This window comes from Poecilia reticulata, linkage group LG9 (genome assembly GCF_000633615.1).
Source record: "Poecilia reticulata strain Guanapo linkage group LG9, Guppy_female_1.0+MT, whole genome shotgun sequence".
Classification (NCBI taxonomy): Eukaryota; Metazoa; Chordata; class Actinopteri; order Cyprinodontiformes; family Poeciliidae; genus Poecilia; species Poecilia reticulata.
Window position 1 is genome coordinate 1,382,477 of NC_024339.1, and position 24,812 is coordinate 1,407,288.

The 24,812-nt window shown below is 39.6% G+C and overlaps 1 protein-coding gene across 6 annotated transcripts in view; it reads right to left on the minus strand.

Moving 5' to 3' along the window:
* The window catches only part of LOC103469569 (NMDA receptor synaptonuclear signaling and neuronal migration factor-like), a 66,225-nt gene that overhangs the window by 30,456 nt on the left and 10,957 nt on the right, over positions 1-24,812 (minus strand). For 2 of the 6 annotated variants that reach the window (XM_008417326.2, XM_008417322.2), the window contains 7 exons: positions 17,269-17,330; positions 14,052-14,822; positions 12,647-12,719; positions 10,997-11,002; positions 7,791-7,859; positions 4,161-4,213; positions 1,444-1,533 (listed from right to left, as the gene is read on the minus strand). In XM_008417326.2, coding sequence (XP_008415548.1) covers positions 1,444-1,533; positions 4,161-4,213; positions 7,791-7,859; positions 10,997-11,002; positions 12,647-12,719; positions 14,052-14,822; positions 17,269-17,330 — 1,124 coding nt within the window. The remainder of the gene's footprint in view (positions 1-1,443; positions 1,534-4,160; positions 4,214-7,790; positions 7,860-10,996; positions 11,003-12,646; positions 12,720-14,051; positions 14,823-17,268; positions 17,331-24,812) is intronic. The other 4 variants (XM_008417325.2, XM_008417323.2, XM_008417324.2 and 1 more) reach the window with 4 other exon arrangements.

The following is a 24,812-nucleotide window of genomic DNA, read 5'->3' on the forward strand; positions in this document are numbered from 1 at the left end:
CATCACTGGTTCATCAAAGCCACTAAAAGCCTGTTGTGTGTAGGTGTGTATTCTGTATTTGATGCATTGTAGGAACCATTTCCCTGGCACATACTACATTGTGGGAACTCATTGCTCCCAAAGAAGAAATGCTGTTTTGGGGTTAGGGGTAAGGTTTAGGTCCAAGGTGTGAATTAAGTTTTGGTTGTGGTTAGGCTGAAGAAATGAATGGAAGTCAATGGAAAGTCTCCACAAAGTGTGTGTGTGTGCACGCATGTGTGCATGTGTGTGTGTGCGTGTGTGCATGTGTGTATCCTGTTGTGAAAGTTGTAGAGATGTTTAAAGCATCTGGAAACACTGTAATTTGACCAAAACATGGCTGGCCACATAAACTGACTACACATGGGTATGAATACTTTAGGAAGATGTGATCGGATTTCGATTCCGATCAAATAATTTTTATTATATTTTTTTTTATCATAAGCACTACTGGTTACATTATATGGAAAAATTAACCATAAATTCACCTAGACAAAAGCTTGTTAATTACTTTTTCCAAGAAAAAMCAAAACGAGCATTGTGCAAATTGTACTGCTATCGGTAATACTATCTTTAACAGACTGAAAACATATGGAGGCCCTGAAGCGGCTAAATAATGCAAAGAATCAAAATAAAACTTCTCAACATTGCCAAAAAATTCAAGTATAAAACTTAACATTCAAAGGCAAATACAGGTTCCATTACAATAAACAATCCTGAGTTACTGAATGAAATCTTCCTGATAGCATAGCGGCTAGCTGATTACTGCTAGTTCTGATTGACTGTTTCTGACTGAGCGGAGTAATTATGCAGAACAAATAATTTTACAGATCGATTATTTTTTCAGAGATTACCTGTCTCATGTTAGGATAGCAAAAGTCTTAATACGTATGTAAAATGTATGCTTTAAGTTCGATGCTGCAGCTTTAAGCAGAGGTTCGGTGTGAGAGTCACTACTAGGTGGAGCAGAAGCGGYGCTCCGTCTGTCAAATATTACTACCTGTAGCACAGAGCAGCGGTTCAACAGCGAGAACAGAACCAGCGTCTTACATCGCAGCTCGAAGACTTAAATAATTTTTTAGGTAAGAGTAGACGATGTAAGAGTAACTTTAAAAACTGGGTTTAAGTAACTTTAACCAGCAGAACTATCATATGAAGACAGGAGACAGCAATTTAATCAATATGATGGAACTGAAATAATTTTTTTGTAAAGTGCCTTGAGACCACTTTTGTTGTGAATTGGCACTATATAAATAAACTCAACTRAATTGGATAGAATTGACAAAGTTCAAGGGGTACAAATGATTTTGTACAGCCATACTGCATCACGTGTAAATGAGCACTACATAACAGAGTGTGTACCATGTAGAGTGCACAGCTAAGTACTTCTCGTTAACAGGAGTGACTGAGAGAGCATGGACTCACTGTCTCTGGAGTCATGAATAGACTCGGGCTTGAYGGGGGTGGGATCACTCCATGAACGGCTGAAGCTCTTGGCTCGGCGGTCGACGAAGGCTGACAGGATTAGGGGGGAAGAGAGTCACTTACACATGATTATCAGTGATGACKGCAGGCTTACTGGTCCTGCATTCCAAACAATGGGAGCGTCAAAGTGATTTAAGAGTTTCTCCTGCCACTATGGGCTCATCCCACCAGCCACTAGTTAGTTGCATTWCCACAAGGCTAGTGGGAGAGAGCCAAGGTATTATTTATTTCTTCACTTTATGCAAAAACTGTTGTATTTTTGTATTCTGAAGACAAAACTACTATAAGAACACGAGCATTAGAGAATTGATTTAKAAATCTGTAAATGTATAATTTATTTTCACTATAGATTATTTTACAAATTTGTTTTAGACTAACAGACTCAATTTAATTCAAATGAAATAAAAAATACTTTAATTGATTCCAAAGTGAAATTATCTTGTCTCCAAAGAGCTGTTGTGGAAAACATTAAAATTCAAAACATTCATAARTATTTATGGATTTATTTGAATTTTTCTCAAACCAGTTTTCCCTATTTGCTAATTTGTATTTTGACCTGTTCTCCAATACTCAAAGGGCATTGATTTTCCTTTATCAATCCCTTTAGGAAAATGTAACCTTCTAGGAAAACTGCTTCRATTTTTATTTATGTACCTCACATTCATTGAATGTAGTGGATCAGGTCCGTAGACCCTGTCTGTGACAGCTTGGTGTGAAGTAAAACATGGGCAGGCCCGAACATTTGACTCCGCCCCTGATTCACACATTTGACTCCGCCCACAATTTAGATTTTAAAATGGCTCCTACTGGCAGAAGTTGAATAGAAAGCAACTTTTACTCTTTACAAGACTTCAAGCTATCTTAGGAAAACTTTCCAGTGATTAGAAAGGTTATCTGCTTATTAAGATCCCAAAAAGGAAGAAAATTGTTTAGCACTTCTATTAATGATTTAAATTTGGATAAAAGGGATAACAGATGTTGGTTTTCTACTAAATATGTGAATGCATCATACAGCAAAGGCTTGGTGAACCTARATAACAACGTACATCATCAAATCAAGGCGTCCCTCAAGGTGCTTAACTAGGCACTCTTTTTTTTTAGATTTGTTTGGCACAAAATGCCTTTATTTGCAGCATTCAGACAGGAAATAGATGAAGACAGTGAGACAGGAGAATACATGCTGCAAAGGTCTTAAGGTCAGGAATTGAATTGAGGGCGGCTGCACTGAGGACTAATAGTATTGGTTAGCACCCGTTTTACCTCTTTGCCACACCCTGTTAGCACAAAACTTGTCACAAACTTTTTTAATGGCAGGACACTAATATAGGAAATCAAAATTAAAAATTCACCATTAGTTTTGTAAAAGAAATCAGGGACAGATAAATGTTTGACTCTGCCCAAACATGCAAGCTGCAGTTAGAGGCTTTTTGAGCAGGTTGTAATGGGTTAGTTTCACACTAAATTCAAAAATAAAGCTTTTTAAATAAACATTAGTTTTTAAATACCATATTTTTCTTGATATGAATACCTCATAGCAACTAATAAACCAGAGTAAAAGAGAAAACAACAAAAAGACTACTGTATTTTCCGCACTATAAGGCGCACCTAAAAACCTTCAATTTCCTCAAAAGCCAACAGTGCACCTTATAATCCGGCGCGCCTTATAAATGGACCAATAYTGAGCCACAACAGGTCTAGCAACTACGGTAAGCAGCCGCCAACTTCATTTTCGCCCGTACCGACCGTCTAGAATCAGGTCGTCTGCAGGTCATTTAGCACCACATTCTCCACAAACATGCTGTGCGCGAATGGAGAAGGGTGACCATCGTCCGGCCACGCCCCAGCCCAGTCGCGGAAGGCTCTCCTCGCCGACCGGAGTCTGACTGTTTTGTTGACATTCCCGTGAGTGCAGCTCCATCTAGTGGATGCATAACGAAACTCCAGCCTCTACTRTAGCGTCTATTCTATGCGCCTTATAATGCCTTRTATATGAAAAAAGTTTTAAAATAGGCCATTCATTGAAGGTGCGCCTTATAATCCGGTGTGCATTATAGTGCGGAAAATATGGTATATTTAAACTGTTCTGACATGTCTTACATGCTGCCAAATAAAAGGGACTTGAAGTTGGAATACATAATCAATATTAATGACACAAGAGCCACACACAGAAAGACACCAGTACTGTAGACCAATCAAGACACTTTAATGTSTAGACTGATGCCAAACAGTCATCACTAGGAAGGACTAAGCTCATAATTACAAAACSATCTGTCCCAACATGCTGAAGTAAAAGTCATGGCCAGACRTTTATGCAGTGACACAAATGTTGTGTTTTCCAGACARAAGCTTCCACATTCTGTCAAAGAACTYTGTGGTGAGCAAACTTCCTTCAACAATCCAGAAGCGGTTTGRTGAAGATGTATGTTTAAGCATGGATGGAGTTCCATATCACAAGCTAAAAAGGTTTTAGCCACAAAACAAAACAACGGTTTTGCCTCTGYGTACGCCTTCAGGCCATGACTATGCTGTGCGATGCAGAAAGCATGAATTAAGTGTGATGAGCATCTGTTCTGATGTTATGGTGTAAATCACAGCGAAAAYGGACGCAAACAAACGGACATCAACAGACGTTCTTGAAAACAGACTCAATGACTTACTTTGGACCTTCACCCTGCGACTGCCAACCATCCTGAGGTGTTTACGGAAATTTCTACAAGTGTAAGAAAAAGAACAAAAGAGAAACGTCACAAATGTACGACAGAAACTGAAATGAGAATATTCTGAAAAACAAGAGGATGAAAAGACTTAGAGGTTAGAGAGGTCCAMCAGAACTCTTGTTTCTAACATGACCTTCTCTTACTCCCCAGCTGTCCATTAACATGCTAATATACCAGTAAATATCATGGACAAAGTAAATCAGTGTGAACTCTGACTACAGCACTGTGTCAGATACAAGTTCAAAATGTGCATACAAAACAGTGATTGTAACACAGTTTCTGGTTTAATGCTATGAACTTCTTGTGGAGAGGGCGAACGTGGGTCCTCTCAATGTGCATCCAGCGGCATTAACCGCTGCTGCCCTAGCTAGAGTGCTACAGTGTGGTTAGTCAGCTGAGGAACCTTCATAGATGAACTCACAGCAAAATAACCTCAACATAGAGAAATAACATAAGTTGCATATCTGAAACATATTTGTTGTTCTTCATTTATTTCCTTATTTTATTTACACACTGATATATGTTCTGTTTTGTATATTTTCTTGCCCTGCTATGATTTCCTTGGTGAAATTATTTCATTAACGTCTAGAAAATCTCCCATGGCAACYGTTTCAGGGGTGCCTAAACGCTTGCTCCTACAAAGTGCCAGCTTTTCCTCAAAGCCCTTCCTTGGAGCTTCTGCCCCTCGGAGCTCCCTTCCCTTAGAACTCCCTAACTCAGCTCCTTCAGACTAGCAGCAGCAGTAACAAACACCGGGTGGAACTGCAAGTCTAATGAGCTCATCATAGGAACTACTTCTCAGTCCAAYACTCCAAAGAACAGTAGTAAACAACAAAATGGAGGAGCATTGTTGTGACAGYGTGCTGAAGACAAAGTGTTGGAAAGAGCAGGAGCTTCTTAAAGAGACAGATGTCAAATTTCAAGACGCTAAATTTCTTTTACAAACAGCATTTATTTAAAAAAGAAAATAACAAGTGAAAGTGACAGTTATTTGATTGTGCTAAAAATGTYACTGCCTGTCTAGATAATACACTATACGCCCCTTTAATAATGCAAATATACTAGCCTAAATGTGTGTATGTTAAAATGGACATGGGTTTGCAATAACATGTTGAATTTGCAGACAGTATGAGGACTCTCCTCACTGCACAGCTTTAATTTAGGCTGCAAACAAAAAAAATGAAGAGAAGTTGAGATGTCAGAGCTGACTGCAGGGGTCGTGAAGGCAGGTCCTAAAATAGAGAGATGACTCACAGGAGAGGGGATCCATCAGTCTGCTGCAACTGTATTTTCATGCTGAGCGACAACAATGCCTAGCATCACACCCGCCAGCACGGAAGATTCCAAACAATAATCCCAATAAAATACATCTGCAGCCACATCCCTACTTTCTCTTTTATCCAACTGTTGCCTCTCCCACATTATGAAAACTCTGTGACATGTACATTTTCTCACATAAAGCCCTGAATTCTGAGTGAAAGCACACACTCAGGAAAAAGCAAATGAGCCTCATACTAAAGTAAACGCYKKGTTGTGTGTCTCAGGCCTTGGTGGATGTGGAATCTCCAGCCAAATATTGGCAGATTTGTTCCCTCAGAGTGCCAGCCGCAGAGCACAGARCCGCAGCAACGCGCTGACAGACTGCTGTAGTAGATCAGTGTTTGGTGAGAAACAATGMTTAAAACCTGCTGAACYCATTCTTAGCACTTCACAGCAGAAATAAGATACCGGACTTTGGCTTCTGTTCACTGGGTAAAGTATCGTGATTGTGGAGTCGCTAGAGGCACAAGCCAGGAGAACGTCATTAGAAACTGTCAGTGAAGAGTTTTAAACCCAGACTTAAACACATTCATGATGTTATGTTCACCAAGGGAAGGCTTTAACTGAGAATAAAGCATCAATAATRATATCTGTCGTCAAAGACATGTGATCGAAATGCATTACTCTGTTTGCTAATGCATTTAATAGAATATTYGATATATCACCTTCCTAAAGTGAWATAGGAAGGTGATATATGAGACATTTTTTTGTCAAAAGGGATTATTTTTGGCCAAATCMCTTATGGCACAAAATGACACAGACCATTACTGTAGGAAGGTATAATACATAGAATATTCACTGAACTATTATCCGAAAYTGCACAGCATTCTGGGAGATGTAGGCAGAKGAAAGGCTCAACCTTTCCTCTGCTTGAAAGTAATTGCTAAGCAAGGTTGGTGGCATCAACTAACTCACACACTCCTGGGTTACCTRGCAACTACCTGTTGAGTTTCTCCATCAAATCTCACARCTACTTAAAAAAAAAAAACAACAAAGGTCATGCCACTCAATATTTTGGAGTTCTAAGACAAAAAACTAATCAATTATTATCAATGYCGACAAGTATCGATATTGACTGATATGAAACATTTATACTATSATAAGTTTTTCAGTCACATCCTCCAGTCCTGCTTGAAGATGGACCTAAAATTCCTCAACACAGTGGGATTGAGACCAGATGTCTTATCAGGGGCTGCACCATAGCAGCATGATAACAGGCAACGAACCAAGTGCGCCAAAATAACAGAAAACCTGTCAGAAAACATGGTGGAAGAGCATCACAKGGAGAACCAGAAGGTTAAACCCAGGCAAATACATCCTCTAGAGAGCAGACAGAGTCACAGGSTCAGGTCAGGGGCAATATGTAACTTTTATAAAGACATACATATATGTTTTGTACATATTTGTTAAARTTGCCATCATGTCGTGACAGTTTGTAATGAGACAGATGATCTGTGAAAAGYTCCACTGTCTTCTCCCAGTGCTCCCAGWACTAACTGCAGAAATACACCACTCAGCCAGAAACAACTAATCAGAGAAAAAGGATTTCCAGGCTGTCAATCACTCCTGTGTACGTGCAGCTCACAACCTTCCCTTTGCTCTCTGCTATGCTACAGCTGGTTCACCACAACATAGCCTACCATGAATGCTTAAGCTAGTCAGTATGGTCACCGATGATGGCGAAATGGTTTTCCTGTACCAGTAAGTTGTTTTTCCACTGTTAGAACATTGAGCAGCGCGTACACAAGGTTGACTGAGAATGCTATGACTTTTCTTCTGGCTCTTATTGGTTGTTTTTGTTGTCAAAAGTGTGTCCTTTGCTCTTGAGGTGTAAATGTACGACTGACTCTTGGCCCCAAGTTCCTGGATCTTCTGTGTTCCTGTGTTCTGCTGTGCAGTGGTCAGTTGTTGTTTAGGAACAACAGCTGACTTCTGCAAGAACTGCACTGATGCATGACACAACATGTCGTTAGTTTACATATGGCATGATGGATGCCCGTCCTCCTTGGCACCCATCAAGTCCAGGTCTTCATCAAGTCCAGATCAAGTCCATTAAGTCCTGAATCCTGGACTGTGGAGTCCATTTCTATTACTGTCTAGAAATTATTACAGTCTTGTCCATTCAATTGTTATTCTCCTGGTCGACGGTGATGAAGCTAACTCAACAGGGTATTAAATTGTTGTAATATAGGGGGACTTTCACAGGTACGGTTCAGCACCAGACAGGACAGGACAGCCGAGACACAGTACCTCTCCATCATGTTCGCAGTCTCCTGCTCTCTTTTCCGTCTCTTTCGCTCAGCAATGCCACGAAAAGCCCTGCCAGGACGTCAAAGGGTTAAGACGGTTCGATGGGGAATCCAAGTAATATTTTTTTTTTAGTTACCCTCGAGAATTTTTGTCTGAACCCAAACTGACCCAAGGGGTTAGAGTGTTTATAGAAAGTATCTGCTTTACCGCAGAGAAACTTCAACTGATATGCCTATGATACATTTTTGGTTCTTAAGCTGGAGCATGTTTTTGATCGATCTGGCTGAAATACAGTCACAGAAATGTAAAAACTTGACCCATTGAGTCCAGTTGGGTTCGGGCATGAAGAGCAACCGAGGTGGGATGGGAAAGCAGAAAATGTGTTTAGTGGGAGAGGTTCGGAGTCAGTAAAGGTTTGGTTAACTTTTCACAAGGGTTGAGCAAAAGAGCAATGTTTCATCACCATGGATACTCTCTTGTACAGACCACACACTAACCACAGACACGCATGGACCACAATGCACCACGGGAATCTACAAGAAGAGACAGTGAAGGAGAAACTAAGGAAGCTGCACATCTTCCCTACTGGCTGTTCAGATTCACTCACTCTGTGTGAAACACTTCATGTCTGGTAATAATTACCCACTGCGGGTGTTGAGTTATCACATATTCCATTGTAATCATCTTTTTTGTGAGCTCAAATTTAATGAGCATTATTTCATATTATTTCAAGCGTTGGACGACGTGGGAGAGAYGRAGGGCGGAGGGACAATAACGGCTCTGACAACACGGCAGCCATCGGGGGAATGGGCTGTGACAGCCTGTGTCAGGAAATCATCAGCCTTGTCCTATGGGCCTGGTTCAGACTGACTGACAGACAGACAGCTGATGAGCAGTGAGAGGAAAAATAAAGTCACTTAGCTCTGTATGCCACCTATTATCTGTAATCCTCCATAGCTCCGCCTGTTCATTGCTGTTACATCACTTTTCTTTCACACATGAACTCATTCCCTGTTCCCTCCTCCACCTGCCAAAACCAGACACTCAGAATGTACAACGTTCTAATGCAGACTGATTAAACATTTGGCTGGAGATCCTCCATCCTAAAGGCTGGATAATGATACATTTTTTTTGCAACTAGACTCTGCAGTAAAACTGTCTGGTGAGTTTTCTGAAATGTTTTTAACTTAAACCTAGATGGTAGGCTACATGTTTGGCAGTGATAAGTCATATTATGTAGGATGAAAGACAAGAAGGAATGTGTTAGCCATAAACAGTGTGTTATCATATACAGATAAAAAATGATAATTAAAAAAAGACTTAAAGTCTACTGTGTGACTTTAAGTCACACAGTAGACTGTGTAACTTAAAGTCACACAGTCTACTGTGTGACTTTAGCTCTATGTTAATCATAGAGCTGAAATGATTAATCTTATTAGTCAATTATTGAAACAATCGTCAAATAATTTGCTAATYGATTAATCATTAACTGGATTATAAAGACTCAGAAAAGGTCATTTGCTGAAMGAACAACACAGTTAGAGAAGTAATGAAGCTGAAGTTACAAAAATATATACATTTGGCATTTAACATAAAAACAACCTTCTTTGTCTTTAATTATGAATGGTTAGTTTTAGTCTGTTTTTCAACACCTTTTACTATCAAATTATTAATTTATTAATTTGATAATAATATATTATTATTTGTTATTAATTGATAAATAATATCAATTGCTCAATTCATCTTGTTGCTAATTGAGCAACAAGATAAAGTTTGTTGCTCATTTGTTAACCAAAAAGTAGTCAACACATGAGCCCTGTAGATGTCCAGTCTGAGCTTTTCACATGTTGATGTTAGAAGTTTTTGTTTGTTAGTTTTTTTTAGCTGTAGTCGCATCCTTTCCTAGGGTTCTCTAGGCTAAAGGAATGTTGTTGAATTTTAGGGAAATGAAATGTTCTCTTAACTAAACAATGAATTGAATATAAATCATTTGTTTATTTGTATCTTTTCATGTATTTCTAATATTGTATTAAAACGTGGTTTAATGAAAAATCAGCAGAATGTGTCAATTATTTTTAGCCAATAAATAGATTCATCGTCAGGATAATTGATGGAATAGTTGGAGACTGCTAGTTGCAGCTCTACTGAATTGCTAACCAGGTTAAACWWTTTTTTATTACAATCACTGCAGACACTAGCCTCCAACATATATTACTGTACTAAAAATGCTCCCGTTTACGAATGTAATAATCTAATCTTAAATATCATGTTTCTATTTTAAGTAGAAAATAATTATAAATAACAGAAATAAAGTCTTGAAAACATCCGTCTGTATGGAATCAATATTAAATGCTTCACATGGTGTTGGAATTACTGAAATAAATGATCTTTCAATAATATTCTAATTTAATGAATGGGTCTGTGATCAGTAACCCACAGGTAAAACTGTTAGAGTCATTGTTTTTAGATTAGTCATTTCCAGAGGCTAAACTCAGTTAGGTAGAAATCTGCTCACACCACAGTCATGTTTTTCCTCCAGCCTTCATCCAGTTGTGAGCTGGTGCTGCTCAGCAGCACTGGTCTGTTCTGGGAGCTTTTAGAGTAAACAGTGAAATGAATGCAGCTGCATTGTTGTGTTTACAACAATGTAAAGTCAAATAAATGAGTGTAACTTTGTTTTCCAACCATTTTCAGCATYGCTCCAACTCTTTCTTTTTTGTTTAAAAATATTGAACCCAGGGGAAATATCGCCCGTTCAGATTCAGCRAAAACAGATGAAGAAGTTTGATTATCAAGTAGATTTTTTTTTTTTTATGATGGCTGAATAGACTAATGGGGTTAGCTGAACTAGTTCATGATCTGTAAGCTTAGCGGCACTTGCTSTCAGACATGTCCGCATTCTGACTCGTGCCTGGCCACACTCAGGCTCTGCTGGGTGCAGCTGAATGCTCAGGGCTTCTCCCATCACTCCCACTGCACTGCACCTTCCCTGCACTGCAGCCGATCCCCATTACTGAATCTATGACATCACGGGCTCAGTCCTGCAGACGCTAACGGTTGTGGGGGTTGAGGAACACAGCAGACAGCATAGCACAAAACCACAGGAGAAAAAAGGTTCAGGACATTAACCTGCAGCACATAGGAGGAAAAAGGCAGAGGAGCAAGAGAAAACAGTGGAGGCGTTTGGAAGGGGAAGGGTTACTCACGATATGCTAGAGTCGAGGTTTGGAAGGCCGCCAGACAGAGGGGGAAGAAAAGAGAGATGAAGAAAAAAAAATATAGGAGAAGTCAGCAACAGGGTCAACTRAAATATTCCACACACATTTCAAGGACTGAAATACGTTTCAGTTCTCACGGTATTACAAATAACCGATCGCCAGTGTAGATTGAAAGAAGTTAGGAGCAGCAGAAACKTCATTACTGTCAGCTCACATTAGGGGGCCGGCCTTTAAGACTAATACTTGGATCGATGACGATGTGGTCAATAAAACGGCGACACACCCATCATGTGGAGATGAGAGACAGGGCCGAGCCATTTTAATCAGAGGCCATGTCAGAACCATACATCAGTCTGACCCAAATAAGGAGACAAGCAGATGGAGGCAGACAGAAAAAGGACAGAGAGACACTGACATACGGACAGAGAAAATGAGGGCGTGTGAGAGAGACAGGGGGGAAAGGGGGGTGGTTTGTAAGTGGTAATTATTAGATCAGAATGAGAAGCGATGATTATCCACCAATTACAAGGCATATGTGAACATGTGAGTGTCTTTATTCATCTGTAAATGTATAGCATAGAATATAATTTTGAATATATATTTTTTTTATTTAACTTTTTTTCTAAAACAACAAAAACARAAATTTCCTATTTTATAGCTGTGGACCGAGGTTTTCAGTCAGCGTTAATAAAATATATATTCAGGATTTTAAAACTTTTTCCATGTAAATTTATTGTCAACTTCTTCCAGTTTTTAGTCGAAACAGGGCTAAAAACTGGAAGTTTGGAAGTTATTGTGTCATTTGTCATTCATCATGATAAATGTCTTACCACAATGAGATTTTGATTCATCATTGTCATGACAACTTCCAATTAATGATGTTTAAAAATCCCTGAAACTCTTCATATTGCCAGAATTATTTTTACTATTTTTATCCACTGTTCCATGAAAGTTTTCTCTTATTTTTTTGSCAGAGTTGTAATATATCCATCTAAATTCTTTATATGTATAAACTTATGATCTTGGAATAAGCTGTTGTTAAGAATTGATTCAGAAAAGTCAGTCCTACATTAAACATTAAAGGACGTTCAGTCCCACTTTTCATAAGGCTTAGTCAATGTTTATATATTTCAGTGTGATTCAGAATTTGGACTCKGTGTAGAGCTCCCCCCAGAAACCACAAATCTGTTCACCCAGTTTGCAGTTTCAAAAATCCACCTTAACTAAAACAGAAACATGGTTCAAATAAACAATTCAAAGCTCAAAATTACTACAAAATGTATGACAGTGATGAGTTCTGAACAAAAATGTGCAGAAAAGACAGGCACAACAGTAAGGGTGGACATTTTTGTATCATTTATCATTTATTCTGATAATTTTAATAAGATTTTGATTTATCCATTTGATTTTTTTGATTGGTGTGTTTTCAAGAGTATTATTTGTGTTTGTGTGGCTGTGACTGCTGTGCCATGCAGTCGCAGCCACACAATTACCTAAAAGAAGAAGTAATAAATAGTTCTATCATCACTTTTGYCATTATCACAAAAGTGMYACAAAACGTTRTGCTAAAACTTCACGTTCCCGTCGCCCGGCCCCGGCACAGAGTGCGGGTGGAGGTGGACTCCTGGCCGTACTCACGCCTGCATGGTGGTGGTGGCTGTCTGGAAGCTGAACATGTTYTCCTTGGGGAACCAGCTATTAGAGCCATCCTCTGTGGAGACGGAGAACAAAAGGAAGGGGATGAGTCAGAGAGGAGGGTATTTTTAACACAAGGCTACAATCAGTAGAGGATGGTAGTGAAAAATGAAACTTTCATGTTTGCCCYTATAGAATAGTGAGAAAGCACAAGAAGAACACCAGACGTCACGGTAATACACACACACACGCACAACACCAGGACTTTATTGAAGCAGCGTGTTAAAACTGAACCTATGGATCCTCCATCCAGAGGCGGGTAGGCAGCGTCTCATCCTGCTAATCAGATGCATTGTTGAATGAATCATCAGTAGGTGGGAGCACCTCTGGATDAGCACTTGCTTTTGDACGATTTACTGTCAATTTGGTGTGTTAACACAATGCCAACCCATTTTTTTTAGGTAGTTCTTGTTATTTCCAGCTGACATGACGGAAGCTCAGATGACAGCGCTTGCAGCAGCTTTAGTGGTTTAGCACTGCTCCATTTTTAAAACTCCTTCAAATTGTTTTTGCTGTTGTAGCTGACTCATTTATGCGGTACTTTACACATTAACAATACTAAATTCTTAGATAAACTGGTGCAGGTATACATATGCATGTGTATCTGTGCATATACTGATACAGTATGTGTGTATGTCTACGCATGTATGTGTCTTTATGTATGCATGGATTTATCATTTTAAGAATGTGTATGTAACTCGGAGGCTGGACTGGAGATAAAGCACTACTTCTTTTTTTTAAATCTCTTTCTCTTTCTCACTGTTTATTTAATGTCACATGCTGTTTTTATTTTAATTATGTAAAGCACTTTGAAATGCCTTGCTGCTGAAATGTGCTATACAAATAAAATTTGATTGATTGATTGATTGATACTTCTACTTCAAATATCTTTACAGAATATTTTGTTCAATTTTTATTTTTTTTTTGGAATTTGAACTGCTTGAAAGAAAGAAAAACACAAAGAAAGCAGGGGCAAAAAGCGATGAAAGAAAGAAGGAAGTAAAAAGAGAGTCCTGCCACAGTGTTGTTTCATCCATGAATTGAACTCTGTCGTGTTTTTTACCAGGATTTAAATCAAAATCTGGAAAATTTCTRAACMTTYAGACAGTAAAGCTTTGTTTGTAAGAAGCTGTTAGTGCTTGCTTCCTGACTTTGAGGATGATTTACAAACTGAAGTTGGTTTAAATCATTAAAATCATTAATATTTGAGAATAACTAAACTTCTTGGGCAAAACATGTCTAAATTTAGCACAAATTGTTCAAAACTAAATGAAACGAAAACAGTGCGTCAAAGTTCTTTCTTTTGCCCACTTCGTTTCTACTCAATCGTTTAACARWGTTTCTCTACCCCTGTCGTCAGTGGACGTCCTGTCCTCGCTGTACACCCTCTCCAGCTTCTTGCGGGGCTTCCCTCCATCCCGGGGTGAGGTGTCCAGGTCCAGTGACCTCTGGCTTTGGCACGGYSCTCGAATACAGGYCACGCAGTCTGGACTGTAGTCCTCCCTGGAGCCGCCTCTCCTCATCCCCCAGTCACCAATGTTGCTGGCACTCCTTGAGCTCTGCAGAGGTTCTGAGGATGATGTGGGCCCCCCCTGTTGCTGGTTGGCATGGTGATGGCTAGCGCGATGGTGGCTACTGCGGTGGTGGCTGCCTCGGGCAGCTGTAGCTGCTGGCTGGCTGGTGCAGGACAGGCTGTAGATGGCGGGGTTGGAGGGTTGGGAGCCCGGGTGCTCCCTGGGGCCCTTCAGTACCTCCAACTCTACAGTCTCCTCGCTTCCGGGGCCCCCAAGAGTCATCCCGCCTTCTCTGGTTATTGTATACACCCTGGGAGGCTTCAGAGCAGCGCTCCCCTCGGAGCCTCTGGCACTTGGTGGGTCCTCTGAGGAGAGGCTTCKYTCAACAGAGAGTCTACGTTTTGAGGGGCCTGAGGGTCCTTGAGCTTTGAGGGTGTCGACCTGAGGGGGCGACTGCAGATTTGTCCTGGGATGGGGCTGGTGGGATTGACTGGGTTTAGTTATAGGCAAAGTATTGCTGCGCAACGGCAGATTGTTGTTATGCAAACGGCCGATGTCTGGAGAGTCACAGTCCTGACCGGGGAAAGGTTCAGACAGAAGATGATCTGGGGAYGAGGAGAAGCAAAGCAGAAGGAGAAACTTTTACTCAGTAACAASAACTCACCGTTAAGACAAGGTAACGATCAAAAAAGGTGAATTTAGATGTAAAATGAGACTGTTTGTTCCTCTTTGAAAACAAAGAAGGGCTAAGCTCCTGTGAGGKTTGAAGATCCTTCCTGCCTATTTTTGCGATGGGTCTGAAAATCAGTTTTTTAAAGTGGTGGTTAAAAAGTGGACAGGGAGGTAAATGCCATACACACAGCAACAGCAACATCAAGAACAGAAAACACAAGAAGCTTAAGAAACACTGAAAGCTCAAGGAGAATTTGTCATTTTACACGTCCTCAGCTTCTGGGCAAACAATTGGGTCTGGATGGGTCAGCTGAAACCGGAGGTTTACATACACCAAATAAAAAGACCCAAATAGGTTTTTCTCACTGTCTGAAGTTAAACCAGACCAAACTTTTATTTTTTTAGTGTAATTGGAATTACCTAAATTATTTCTATTTGCTAAATGCCAGAAAACTCTCTCAAATTTTTTCTTAGAGATTTTTTTTTTAAACTTTCATTGANGTTTAAGAAACACTGAAAGCTCAAGGAGAATTTGTCATTTTACACGTCCTCAGCTTCTGGGCAAACAATTGGGTCTGGATGGGTCAGCTGAAACCCATCCAGACCATCCAGACCCAATCAGCTGAAACCGGAGGTTTCAGCTGACCCATCCAAATAAAAAGACCCAAATAGGTTTTTCTCACTGTCTGAAGTTAAACCAGACCAAACTTTTATTTTTTTAGTGTAATTGGAATTACCTAAATTATTTCTATTTGCTAAATGCCAGAAAACTCTCTCAAATTTTTTCTTAGAGATTTTTTTTTTAAACTTTCATTGAGTTCAAACGTTTACATACATTTTGGTCATTATCATAGATAACCATATCACATAGATTCTAAATCAGTGTAGAATATTATWGCACAGTCCATTGCGGGATTTTGCTGCTCAAATTCTGCAGTGGTCCTAAAGCTAAGTGTTTCTAGTGTCTAGCTGATACAAGGTAGAAAAATCAATAGAAAAAGAGCTTGACTTCTCAACCAAGGACATTTAATTGGTGAGTGTTGCACCTTACCGTCTAGTATAAAGTAGTTAAGAGGATAATGAGTATTAATGTGTTTCTGATCCAGCAGAGCGAGACATGCAGCTCCTGTGTTTGGGATTTCAAATATTCAAGTGTTTACACCGTTTGAGTGGTTTTTGTCCCTATATTTACCGGAACGGCTTGATTTGAAAATACACTTTGTTGAGTCACTCATTACTCCTTACATAATCCAAAAGGTTTCGCACTCGGTGGACACCRACACAAAATGGCCGACAGTAGAAGCGGTGCAGTGCTGTGTAAATAGGAAGATTTGAGTAGCAGACCCTGCTTGTTCAACAGAGTGGAAAATTACCAGCAACCAGCTAAAAGTCATTTTCTATCACTTTTTTTTCCCTGATGAAACTCTGGAACTGGAAGACAGCCACTGCTGCACAAGCTCTGCTGATTTCATTTCAACTTATTTTGTGCTGAATTTAAATGTTCAGTGTAACRAAAAAGTTTGAAGAGATTCACTAAAATTCAGAGTTATCTTGAAACYTTACCACGAAGAACTTTTATTAACTAATATATGCGGTAAATTAGACAASGTAATATTACTGAGAGTATCTGGATGTTGCCTACCCTCTACATTCCCATGTAAGTAGGAAGGGTAACTTTTTCATTTCCTGGTTAGATGTTTTGAATCTGGTTTTGATGAATAAATACTAAAATTGTAGGAAATCGCAAAAAAAAATTGTCCCCCTTCTAYTAGAAAWWTTTTTTAAGTTGCAGTATTGTGTRTTTTCTAGGCGCATAGTGMCATTTTATAGCACAATCAAGTAACTAAGTTACYTTTGGTTGTTATAAAAATGCTGTATAGATCAAATATGATGTAAAAGAAATTTGATTTATCAATTTAATCYCTTGACATTGGGTTTCTGTCTCTTTAAAATCTCCTGCTCTTTCTGAAACTCAGGATTCAGGAAGTCATCACAAAATGGCTCCTCTACTAACCTTTTAACAACGTTTGGAACTGGTGTTAGCAAACACCAGTTCCACCAGGTGTTTGCTAATTGCTGCTGGCTAGTCTGAAGGAGCTGAGTGGGGGACTTACAGGTGAAGGGTGAACTGTGAGGCGGAAACTCTGAAGCTTGGAAATGGCAGCTCAGAGGAGAAGCTGCGACTCGTTGGCCACCCAGGTGTTTTACWCAGCTGGATGGTTGCCACCGGAGATTAAATKATTTGTCAAACATGCATAAAACACTCCAGGTATGTTTTTGAAGAGTGAAATTTGATCTTAGACCAGACCGCACCAAGATGTGGAAACAAATAAAACCAATCCTGAAATAGGTCACAGCAGCCATCACTCTGTTCCYTACCTGCTCCGTTGCGGTTCTCAGGGTTTGTGTTGGACAGATATTCTCCGAATGCTCTGGCTGCTCTGTGGACACAAAACACAGGCAACAGTTAGCCTGCAGGTTTCACTGCATGCAGAATCTGCCTGAGCCTTTTCTCTCAAACAGGGCTCTCCTTCAACCAGATTACACAACCTAAACAGACATTACCATGACATTTGAGTGCAGAATTTGTAAGGAAAGCAGTGTGGTATTTTCTGCACTAAAACACAAAATCTTGAATGTTTTTTTTTTCTCTTCACAAGAGACAAGTGTGCTCCATTGTTCTTACTCRGGCAAACCAAAATRTGCTAGAAAACAATTGAAGTCCTGCTGCAGCGCAGCATGCTGCATTTGTACTAACTCTGGAGAAGAAGCAGCAGCYGGGTTAACTGGTAGGAAAACACTCAAACAACCTTTTGATCAAAAGCTAAATCAATCAATTATTGGCATGATTTGTTTCACAGATACTGGAATGCAACAKAAAAGGAAGAGTTGGATTAAGTACTTTTATTAGGTAGGAAAAAAAGCTCAGRCATATTTGTCACTAGTCACAACTATAATCTCCAAACGTGTACAGCTATGATTTAAAAACCACGTTGTCTTTCAGTCGGTTTTCAAACATTTCTAATCTTTTGCTTATTCTCGAGCTATGTTGATCAAAACCTCGTCTACAAACCCACAAATGATTCCACCAGGCTGTCATTAATTAATGATGAGGTAAAAATGGAATAACTGTGTAGAAAAAACTAAATCCAATATATAATTTAATACGTTTTTAAGAGGTTTTCTGTCTAACAWTCTCTGTCTCCCACTGGAAACATCTTGGCCAACTCTTCTTTACAACATTTCCTCTTCAGTTCATTGATATTCCTGCATGGCTCTGTTCAGGTCCACAGCATTTCATATGCAAGGTGTCAAAGTTCTGCTGCAAAACAAGTCCAAACCATAATTGTTGGTAGACTTACTTGTGTTGATTTGGTTCATGAATATAATAACTCTTTGCATTATAGCCTTTGACGGAGAGATTGAAGCTGACAGGAAATGCCATAATCAACTTTTCCAAATTGATGAGCCAAGATTYATTACTGATGTCWTTCCACCCTAACATTGTATTAAAAGACACCTGGACTTATAGAGCTGTTCACACTTGCTGATCATCAGAAATAAAGTTAACTAAATTACCTGAACATGCTCCTACTTCCCCTCTGTATTCCGGTGGAGGGGGAAAAGGTGTGCTACATTTTTTTGTACACATAACCTCTCCATAAGAGCTTTCCATTATAAATGTGCACAAATCTTTGTATTCATTCTACTAATATAAAATGTATAAAAAAAAAAAAGAAACACAATTTCACGATTGCGATGTTTCCATTAAATAAGGACGGGAATGAAATACATGAGTAAGCTTGTTCATGCAATAAGTCATTATAAATCATGAATGATATGGCTGATAAATCTATCATGATAAAAGCGTATCATATCAGTTGGTATCAATAATTATTGACTATTTTTACGTTTTAAGTATCTGATATACTGTCAAACTGCAGCGTGTCCCTTCCTGTTTTATATGTTGTTTTCACTCCACACTGTTGAAGCACAGTGTCAAAACCTGAAACTGCTGCAGTGCAAGTTACTCAACAAGTTGTTGCTAGGTAACCAAAAAGTGACAGAGTTGGCTAAGGTCACCAACCACGGTTAGCTGGCCATGAAAGGTCGAGCAGCTAAAGCCTTTCCTTCGCCTACATCCTGTGGTTTTGGATCAAAGTTCCAAAACCACAGAGCTGTGAGAGAAGTTTCATCAACGTCATCATCAACTTTATTTATAAAGAGCTTTAATTCCAGATGCAGCTGAAACAAAGTGCTGATCAACAATAATAGATAAATAAGATTTTAAAAAGTTCCCCCAAAAAAGCAAAGTTTGACWGACAGACTCACCCACCAGGTCATGTCAGCAACTTTCTTGCTATAATTCACAACATTTCAGACAAAAAACATTGGAATCAGCAGGCAAGTTTTCTTAAAGATTCATAATCGTTGATCGGCCAGAAAAACTACAATGAGTGCACCGCTGTGGAAACTGCATTCTYAGACCTCAAGTGAAATAATTATAGTACCAAGTGAAGTCAGATCATGTTGTAACCTTGAGAATGTTGAGTAGAAATAATCGTTCATTTTCCCAGATAAAAATTTGTAGGTTCACATACAAAAGATAAAACAAAATGCTACAAATAAAAAGAGGGTGAACTTTCTACTACATCTATTTAAAACTTACTCAGTCTTTCATTTGGTAAATTGACAGATTGTTAATTGTTTACTGGGATTTAAAACCATCAACAGTTGGAGCAGCTGTAGTCAGATCCAACTACAGAGCARTCAGAGCTAATGGTTCTCCGCCCACCCACCCACTCCAGTAATGCTTTCCTGCCACCAGCACATGGACCTGCGCAGACGACATCCTCTGGTTGGACCATGGAACAGAACATTCTCTGCACGCGCGCACAGCACCGGATTTACATCAGCACATTTAAACTCCCTGAGGAAGCTGTGATGTTTGCTTCATCCACACACAAAGTAATTAAATATCAGGTGGCATGTGAAGGCGCTCTCACGCTCCAAGCCCCTCCCCCTCTCATAAAAGAATAGAGCAAAAATATTGAGATCTGGAGGAAAAAAAAACATGCAGTAATCTCTGATCTGCCTGCAGGATTTTCTGCACAGCTCCCACCAAAGAGAAAAAAAAATCCATATCGTGCATAAAGTAGATGCTGAAACAAGGCGATGATGACAGAGGAAAAACTGCAGAAATGAACTGAACTCCTCAGCAATACAAAAGCTTCAGACAGGATTTTGTTTTTGAAATTCAAACAAGTTAAGAATTCCATCATGTCTTTTATCCGTACCATGATTCTGCTGTTTTCAGCCATGGGACACACAGGGGACGGGGTAGGAGATCACACACCGTGACAAGTGGGAGATCTATTTATGCGAGACCAAAATAGAAGATTGGAGGAGTGGGAAGCAAGATGAGGAATGGAGATGTAATAGTCAGAAGAGGAGTATTCAGTAAGGAGCTCAGGTGGAGGAGGGCAGCAGACAGATGATCCAGAAATGAGATGATATTATGTTTGTGTGACTCGCAGTGTGAGTGAGGGAACAGCAGCACATGAAGGATGGAAGAACTTTCTAGAATAATGCAGGATGTGGCAGCACGGTGAAGAAACAGAGAAGAGATTCAGTGGAACTCTGTAAAGAATACACTCGTTGTTTTGTATTGGAGAAATGCATGTCAAGCGTTTGTCTCAGTGAAAGAAGAGCTGAGCCAAAGAGAATGCTGGTCCGTTTGGGTCATGACCGACAGGATGTGACTCTGGAAACATGTGTCATGATTCTGAGGCGTTTGGGTTTTGGGTTGAGTGTGTGTTTATTCACATTGTCTCTGGATTGCCTGTGTATTCTGACAGCCATTCCTTCCATCTCCTCAGTTCAACTTCTGTTACTTCCCTTCCCTCAAATTCAATTAAAATTAGAAAATGCTTTATTGATCCCAAGTGGAAATTAAATCACAGCTGCCTCTAATCAGCCACCTGCTCCTGGTTCAACTCCTGGAGCAGGATTTTCATGTTATACTACCAACCTGTATTCCTCTTGTGCTGATTATCTTGAACTCAGCCTCGGACTTCAGAATTTGAAAGTTTTTGATTTTACTCATTTGTAAAGGGACAGTATTGTGTGTTTTCCAGGCAAATAGTGACATTGTTTAGTGCAATCAAGGAGCTATGTTACCTTCAGTTATAAAAAATGCACAATATATCAAACAATTTAACACCTTGATATTGGCCTTCTGTTTCTTTAAGAAGCTCCTACTCTTTCCGACAATGTTTTTATGAGCGTTGCACTGAGAAGTAATTTGTATGATGAGCTCAGCAGGAGTTTGCTGATGGCTGCTGCCACTAGTYTGAGGGGATGGGTGGGGTGGGTGGGGTGGTGCTCTGTGAGGTGGAAGTTCGCCTGTAGGATGAAACCAGAAGGAAGAGATGTGTGTAAAAGGTGGTGCTTGGTGAAAACAAGTGTTTAGACACCCCAGAATGGTGGCCATGGGAGATTTTGGGATTTCTCAAACATGCACAAAATAATCAAACACTTCTGTTTGATTATAACAGAAGTGTTTGATGACATTATAATGTTAACATTATAACATGATGTTAAGCTAAAAGAAAAGTTAATTTTATTTACAACCAACCAATCGATCAAGCTTATTTGTAAACACATTTCATCAACAGTTCAAAGTGCTTTACATGATAAAAACACAAAAATGCAAAGTCATAGAACGCACAGTCAACAACTGAAACATTACATTACACATTAAAAATATACTACTGCCACTTTAAGTAAACAACTGACTTTCATCTGGCCGCTTCCTTCCTGCATTTTGGGTTGTTTGATTTGTGRCATTATGACAGTGGGCTCTGGTCACCTGGCCGGTTGTTTCTGAGTTTGACCCGGAGTCACCTTTACCACACTGATGCTGCGGTCCCAGGAGGSTCCTGGTCCAGAGGTCTCACCAGGAGGCTCCTGTACTGTGAACAATAAAACCACTGTCTCCTTACAAGCACTGGTTTCAGGCTAACCATGACACAGTCCATCTACCACAGTCTACATCTTGTTGTACGTAGATCTGCTGTCATTKAGTTACTGGACTGACTGAGTCAATCCAGGGGTCTGTTGAAAGCAAGGGGAGCTGAATTACTGTTCGGATCCATAGAAACATACTTAGCATTGRAATCTGCTCTCAGACTCCAAACCAGGCAGAGGACAATGGAAGCAGCACCGCAGACCAAACCAGATTACTGTTCAGCTAGGCCCGACAGCAAGGATTCACGTTGTTCTCCGACATGCTGGCGTCTCCAGCCTGAAACTGTGTTCTCTGATCTTCAGCCATCTAGAACAGCTCAGATCCTCTCACGCTGACCTCCCACTGCTCCCCACCTCCTACCACCACACACTTTCCACAACCCTCCTTTTTATCTTTTGACATTTGCAGTACAGATTCTTTTGTTAGGTTGATCTTCAGTTTTTTTTTTCTTTATCTGCTTATATCCACTACTTGTTTCTCATGTTCTTTATGTTTCCCACAATAAAATCTCTAAATATCCAGTGAAAGACTCGTTTAGGCAGTCACCTGCCCTCCAGAGGGGCACATGTATTGTTCCACATCTATAGTTAAATCATTGATGCTTAAAACTACTGTTGGTGCTCAAGCAGTTAAAATATAAGCAGGAAACACACTGAAAGGCTGCTGCAGTAACTCTGATCTGATACAAGCTTGTTTACAGCCATGTTGGAACAGAAAATACTTGTAAATGGTTAAACATTTAGCACTTGTGATCAGACATGTTCAGAAATCAAACTCCAAATGTCCAAGTCAAGCCTCAAGTGTCTGAAGAAAGTTAATTTTCTCTCTCAAGTCTTTGTTGAAAGAAATCTAAACTCTAAAGACTTAAAATAAACTTCAGATCTGTGCCTCTTGCAGCACTGCAGTGAGTCTGCCGTCTGACTCCAGAGATACTGGAGTCAGACATTTAGAATCAAAGAATCTCAAGATTAGGGTGATGGCAAAGAGGCTTTCCAACCTGAAGCCTCAGAGCTCAACACCAAACAGAAATGATAAAACACCAGCAGAAACTTGCAAAAAGCTGCTCAGTAATTCCATGGAGAGTTTTGTTGCTGCAAAGTCACATGTTTTCCAATTGGAATTCCAATTTGCAATTATTTAAAAGGTGATAAGTGATTTTAAAAATGGCATTTTCTCAATAAAATGTAATAAACAAAAACCCAGAAATGATCTCTGACCAAACTGACGTCCCTGTTATAATGCTTTATTGTATTTTCAGATAATCCTGTTTTATAATCTAAACTCAATTTCTTGGTTGAATAAATAAAACCTAAATCTAATATGTATATTAGTAATTTTGGCTTTATCTTTACTTAGCGATTAGAAGCTTTCAGAATGTTTTCTAAATGTTGAACGTGTCATCTTGGGCTCTTGCAATAACAGATTAATTTATCTCGTATAAATTTATCTATGTATCTTTTCCAGAGGYGGAAAACCAATCCGTGCTGTAAATATTTTTAGAATTTATACTTTATTCTTTTCTGCATATTTAACCTCTGAGTTTAATTTTTTCACTCTCCTATGTTGTAACAATGAATCACTTCTCTTGTTGTTGAAGAACACCAGGCTGTTTTAATGCTTTGCTAATGAGATAGGTGAGCAACAGATCGGCCCTCAGTGTTCACATTGATCTGACTAATTATGGTCTGTATCAGTAATCACCCCCCAGTGAACAGATGGAGAGTGGAGGGCCAGGCTGAGGGCCMGGYKSAGGGCCCGGCGCAGGGCCCCTCCTCCAGCTGCTGCTGTGGGTGAGACACACACTTATCTCAAAATGCAACATATAGTGACAGAGTAGGATGGCACGACACTGCGTTAGTTTCTAACACATTGATGATGCCGTTTGGCCTCTATTGTCTAATTATTGAATTTGAATCCATCAGTCGCTCACTTCTGCTATTGTTGAAGTTTCTGTCTGAACCAGGAARCAATTGAAAAGAAGGTGAGAAGCAGCTTTAGTTTTCTCTGAGTCATTGCCATTAAGTTTATCTGCTTGAGATGAGAGAGACAGAGATATTTTTAGATTTTCCTCAGTCAGAAGTTTCCATAACGTTCCTTGGTATTTGGTGGATTTTCCTTCAAAAGTTCAAACTTCTCACAGTGCTCTGTTTGCTGTCCCAAGTTCCACTCTCATCCTCGGTTCTCTCTGCCTCCTTTCTGTCAGATTACTTTCATATAAAGGTGACTAGTGGCGAAAGAAATTCTTAAAACAAACAAAACAAAAAAAAAAAAACGTTGATGGACGTTTGGATAAAACCAAGGGAGTATGCAGTCTACTTATTGCAACAGTGAATTATTCTCCCACCAAAGCAAAACCAGTTTGTAGTTAGCATGTCTAAATTAACATCTGAAACAAAACAATTTMTTTTAAACCTTCCTGAAAATGAAAACCTGGAAATCTGAGATGCTTGGTTTGAGACGAWGAAACATTTTCTTAAGCATTTTTTGAAAACCTGCAGTTTTACATTTCAACCATAGGGTAGTTAGGTAAAGTGATTAATMATGATTAATCACAGCACTAGAGTGTGATTAATCTTATTACAATTTTAAATTGATTGACGGCACCAATATGTACTCTGTGCCTGTGTGCTGTGAGTCCTTGGAAACTGAAGTCAAATTCCCGGTTTGTGAATCATCCTAAGCAATGAAGCCGATTCTGATAAAAGGTTTGACTGTCATCCTGACAGTGGTTTCCCAAACTGATGGTGGTTTCCCAAACTTGCAGAGGCCCATAAATATTGCAGTGGGTTGTGTAGGATGTGGAGATTGTAGCTTATCTTTACAGCTTCATTCTTTCTGTACTGTGAGTCCAGATGCACAATGAGGGTCAATGTTTTGTGATATGACCCGTGTC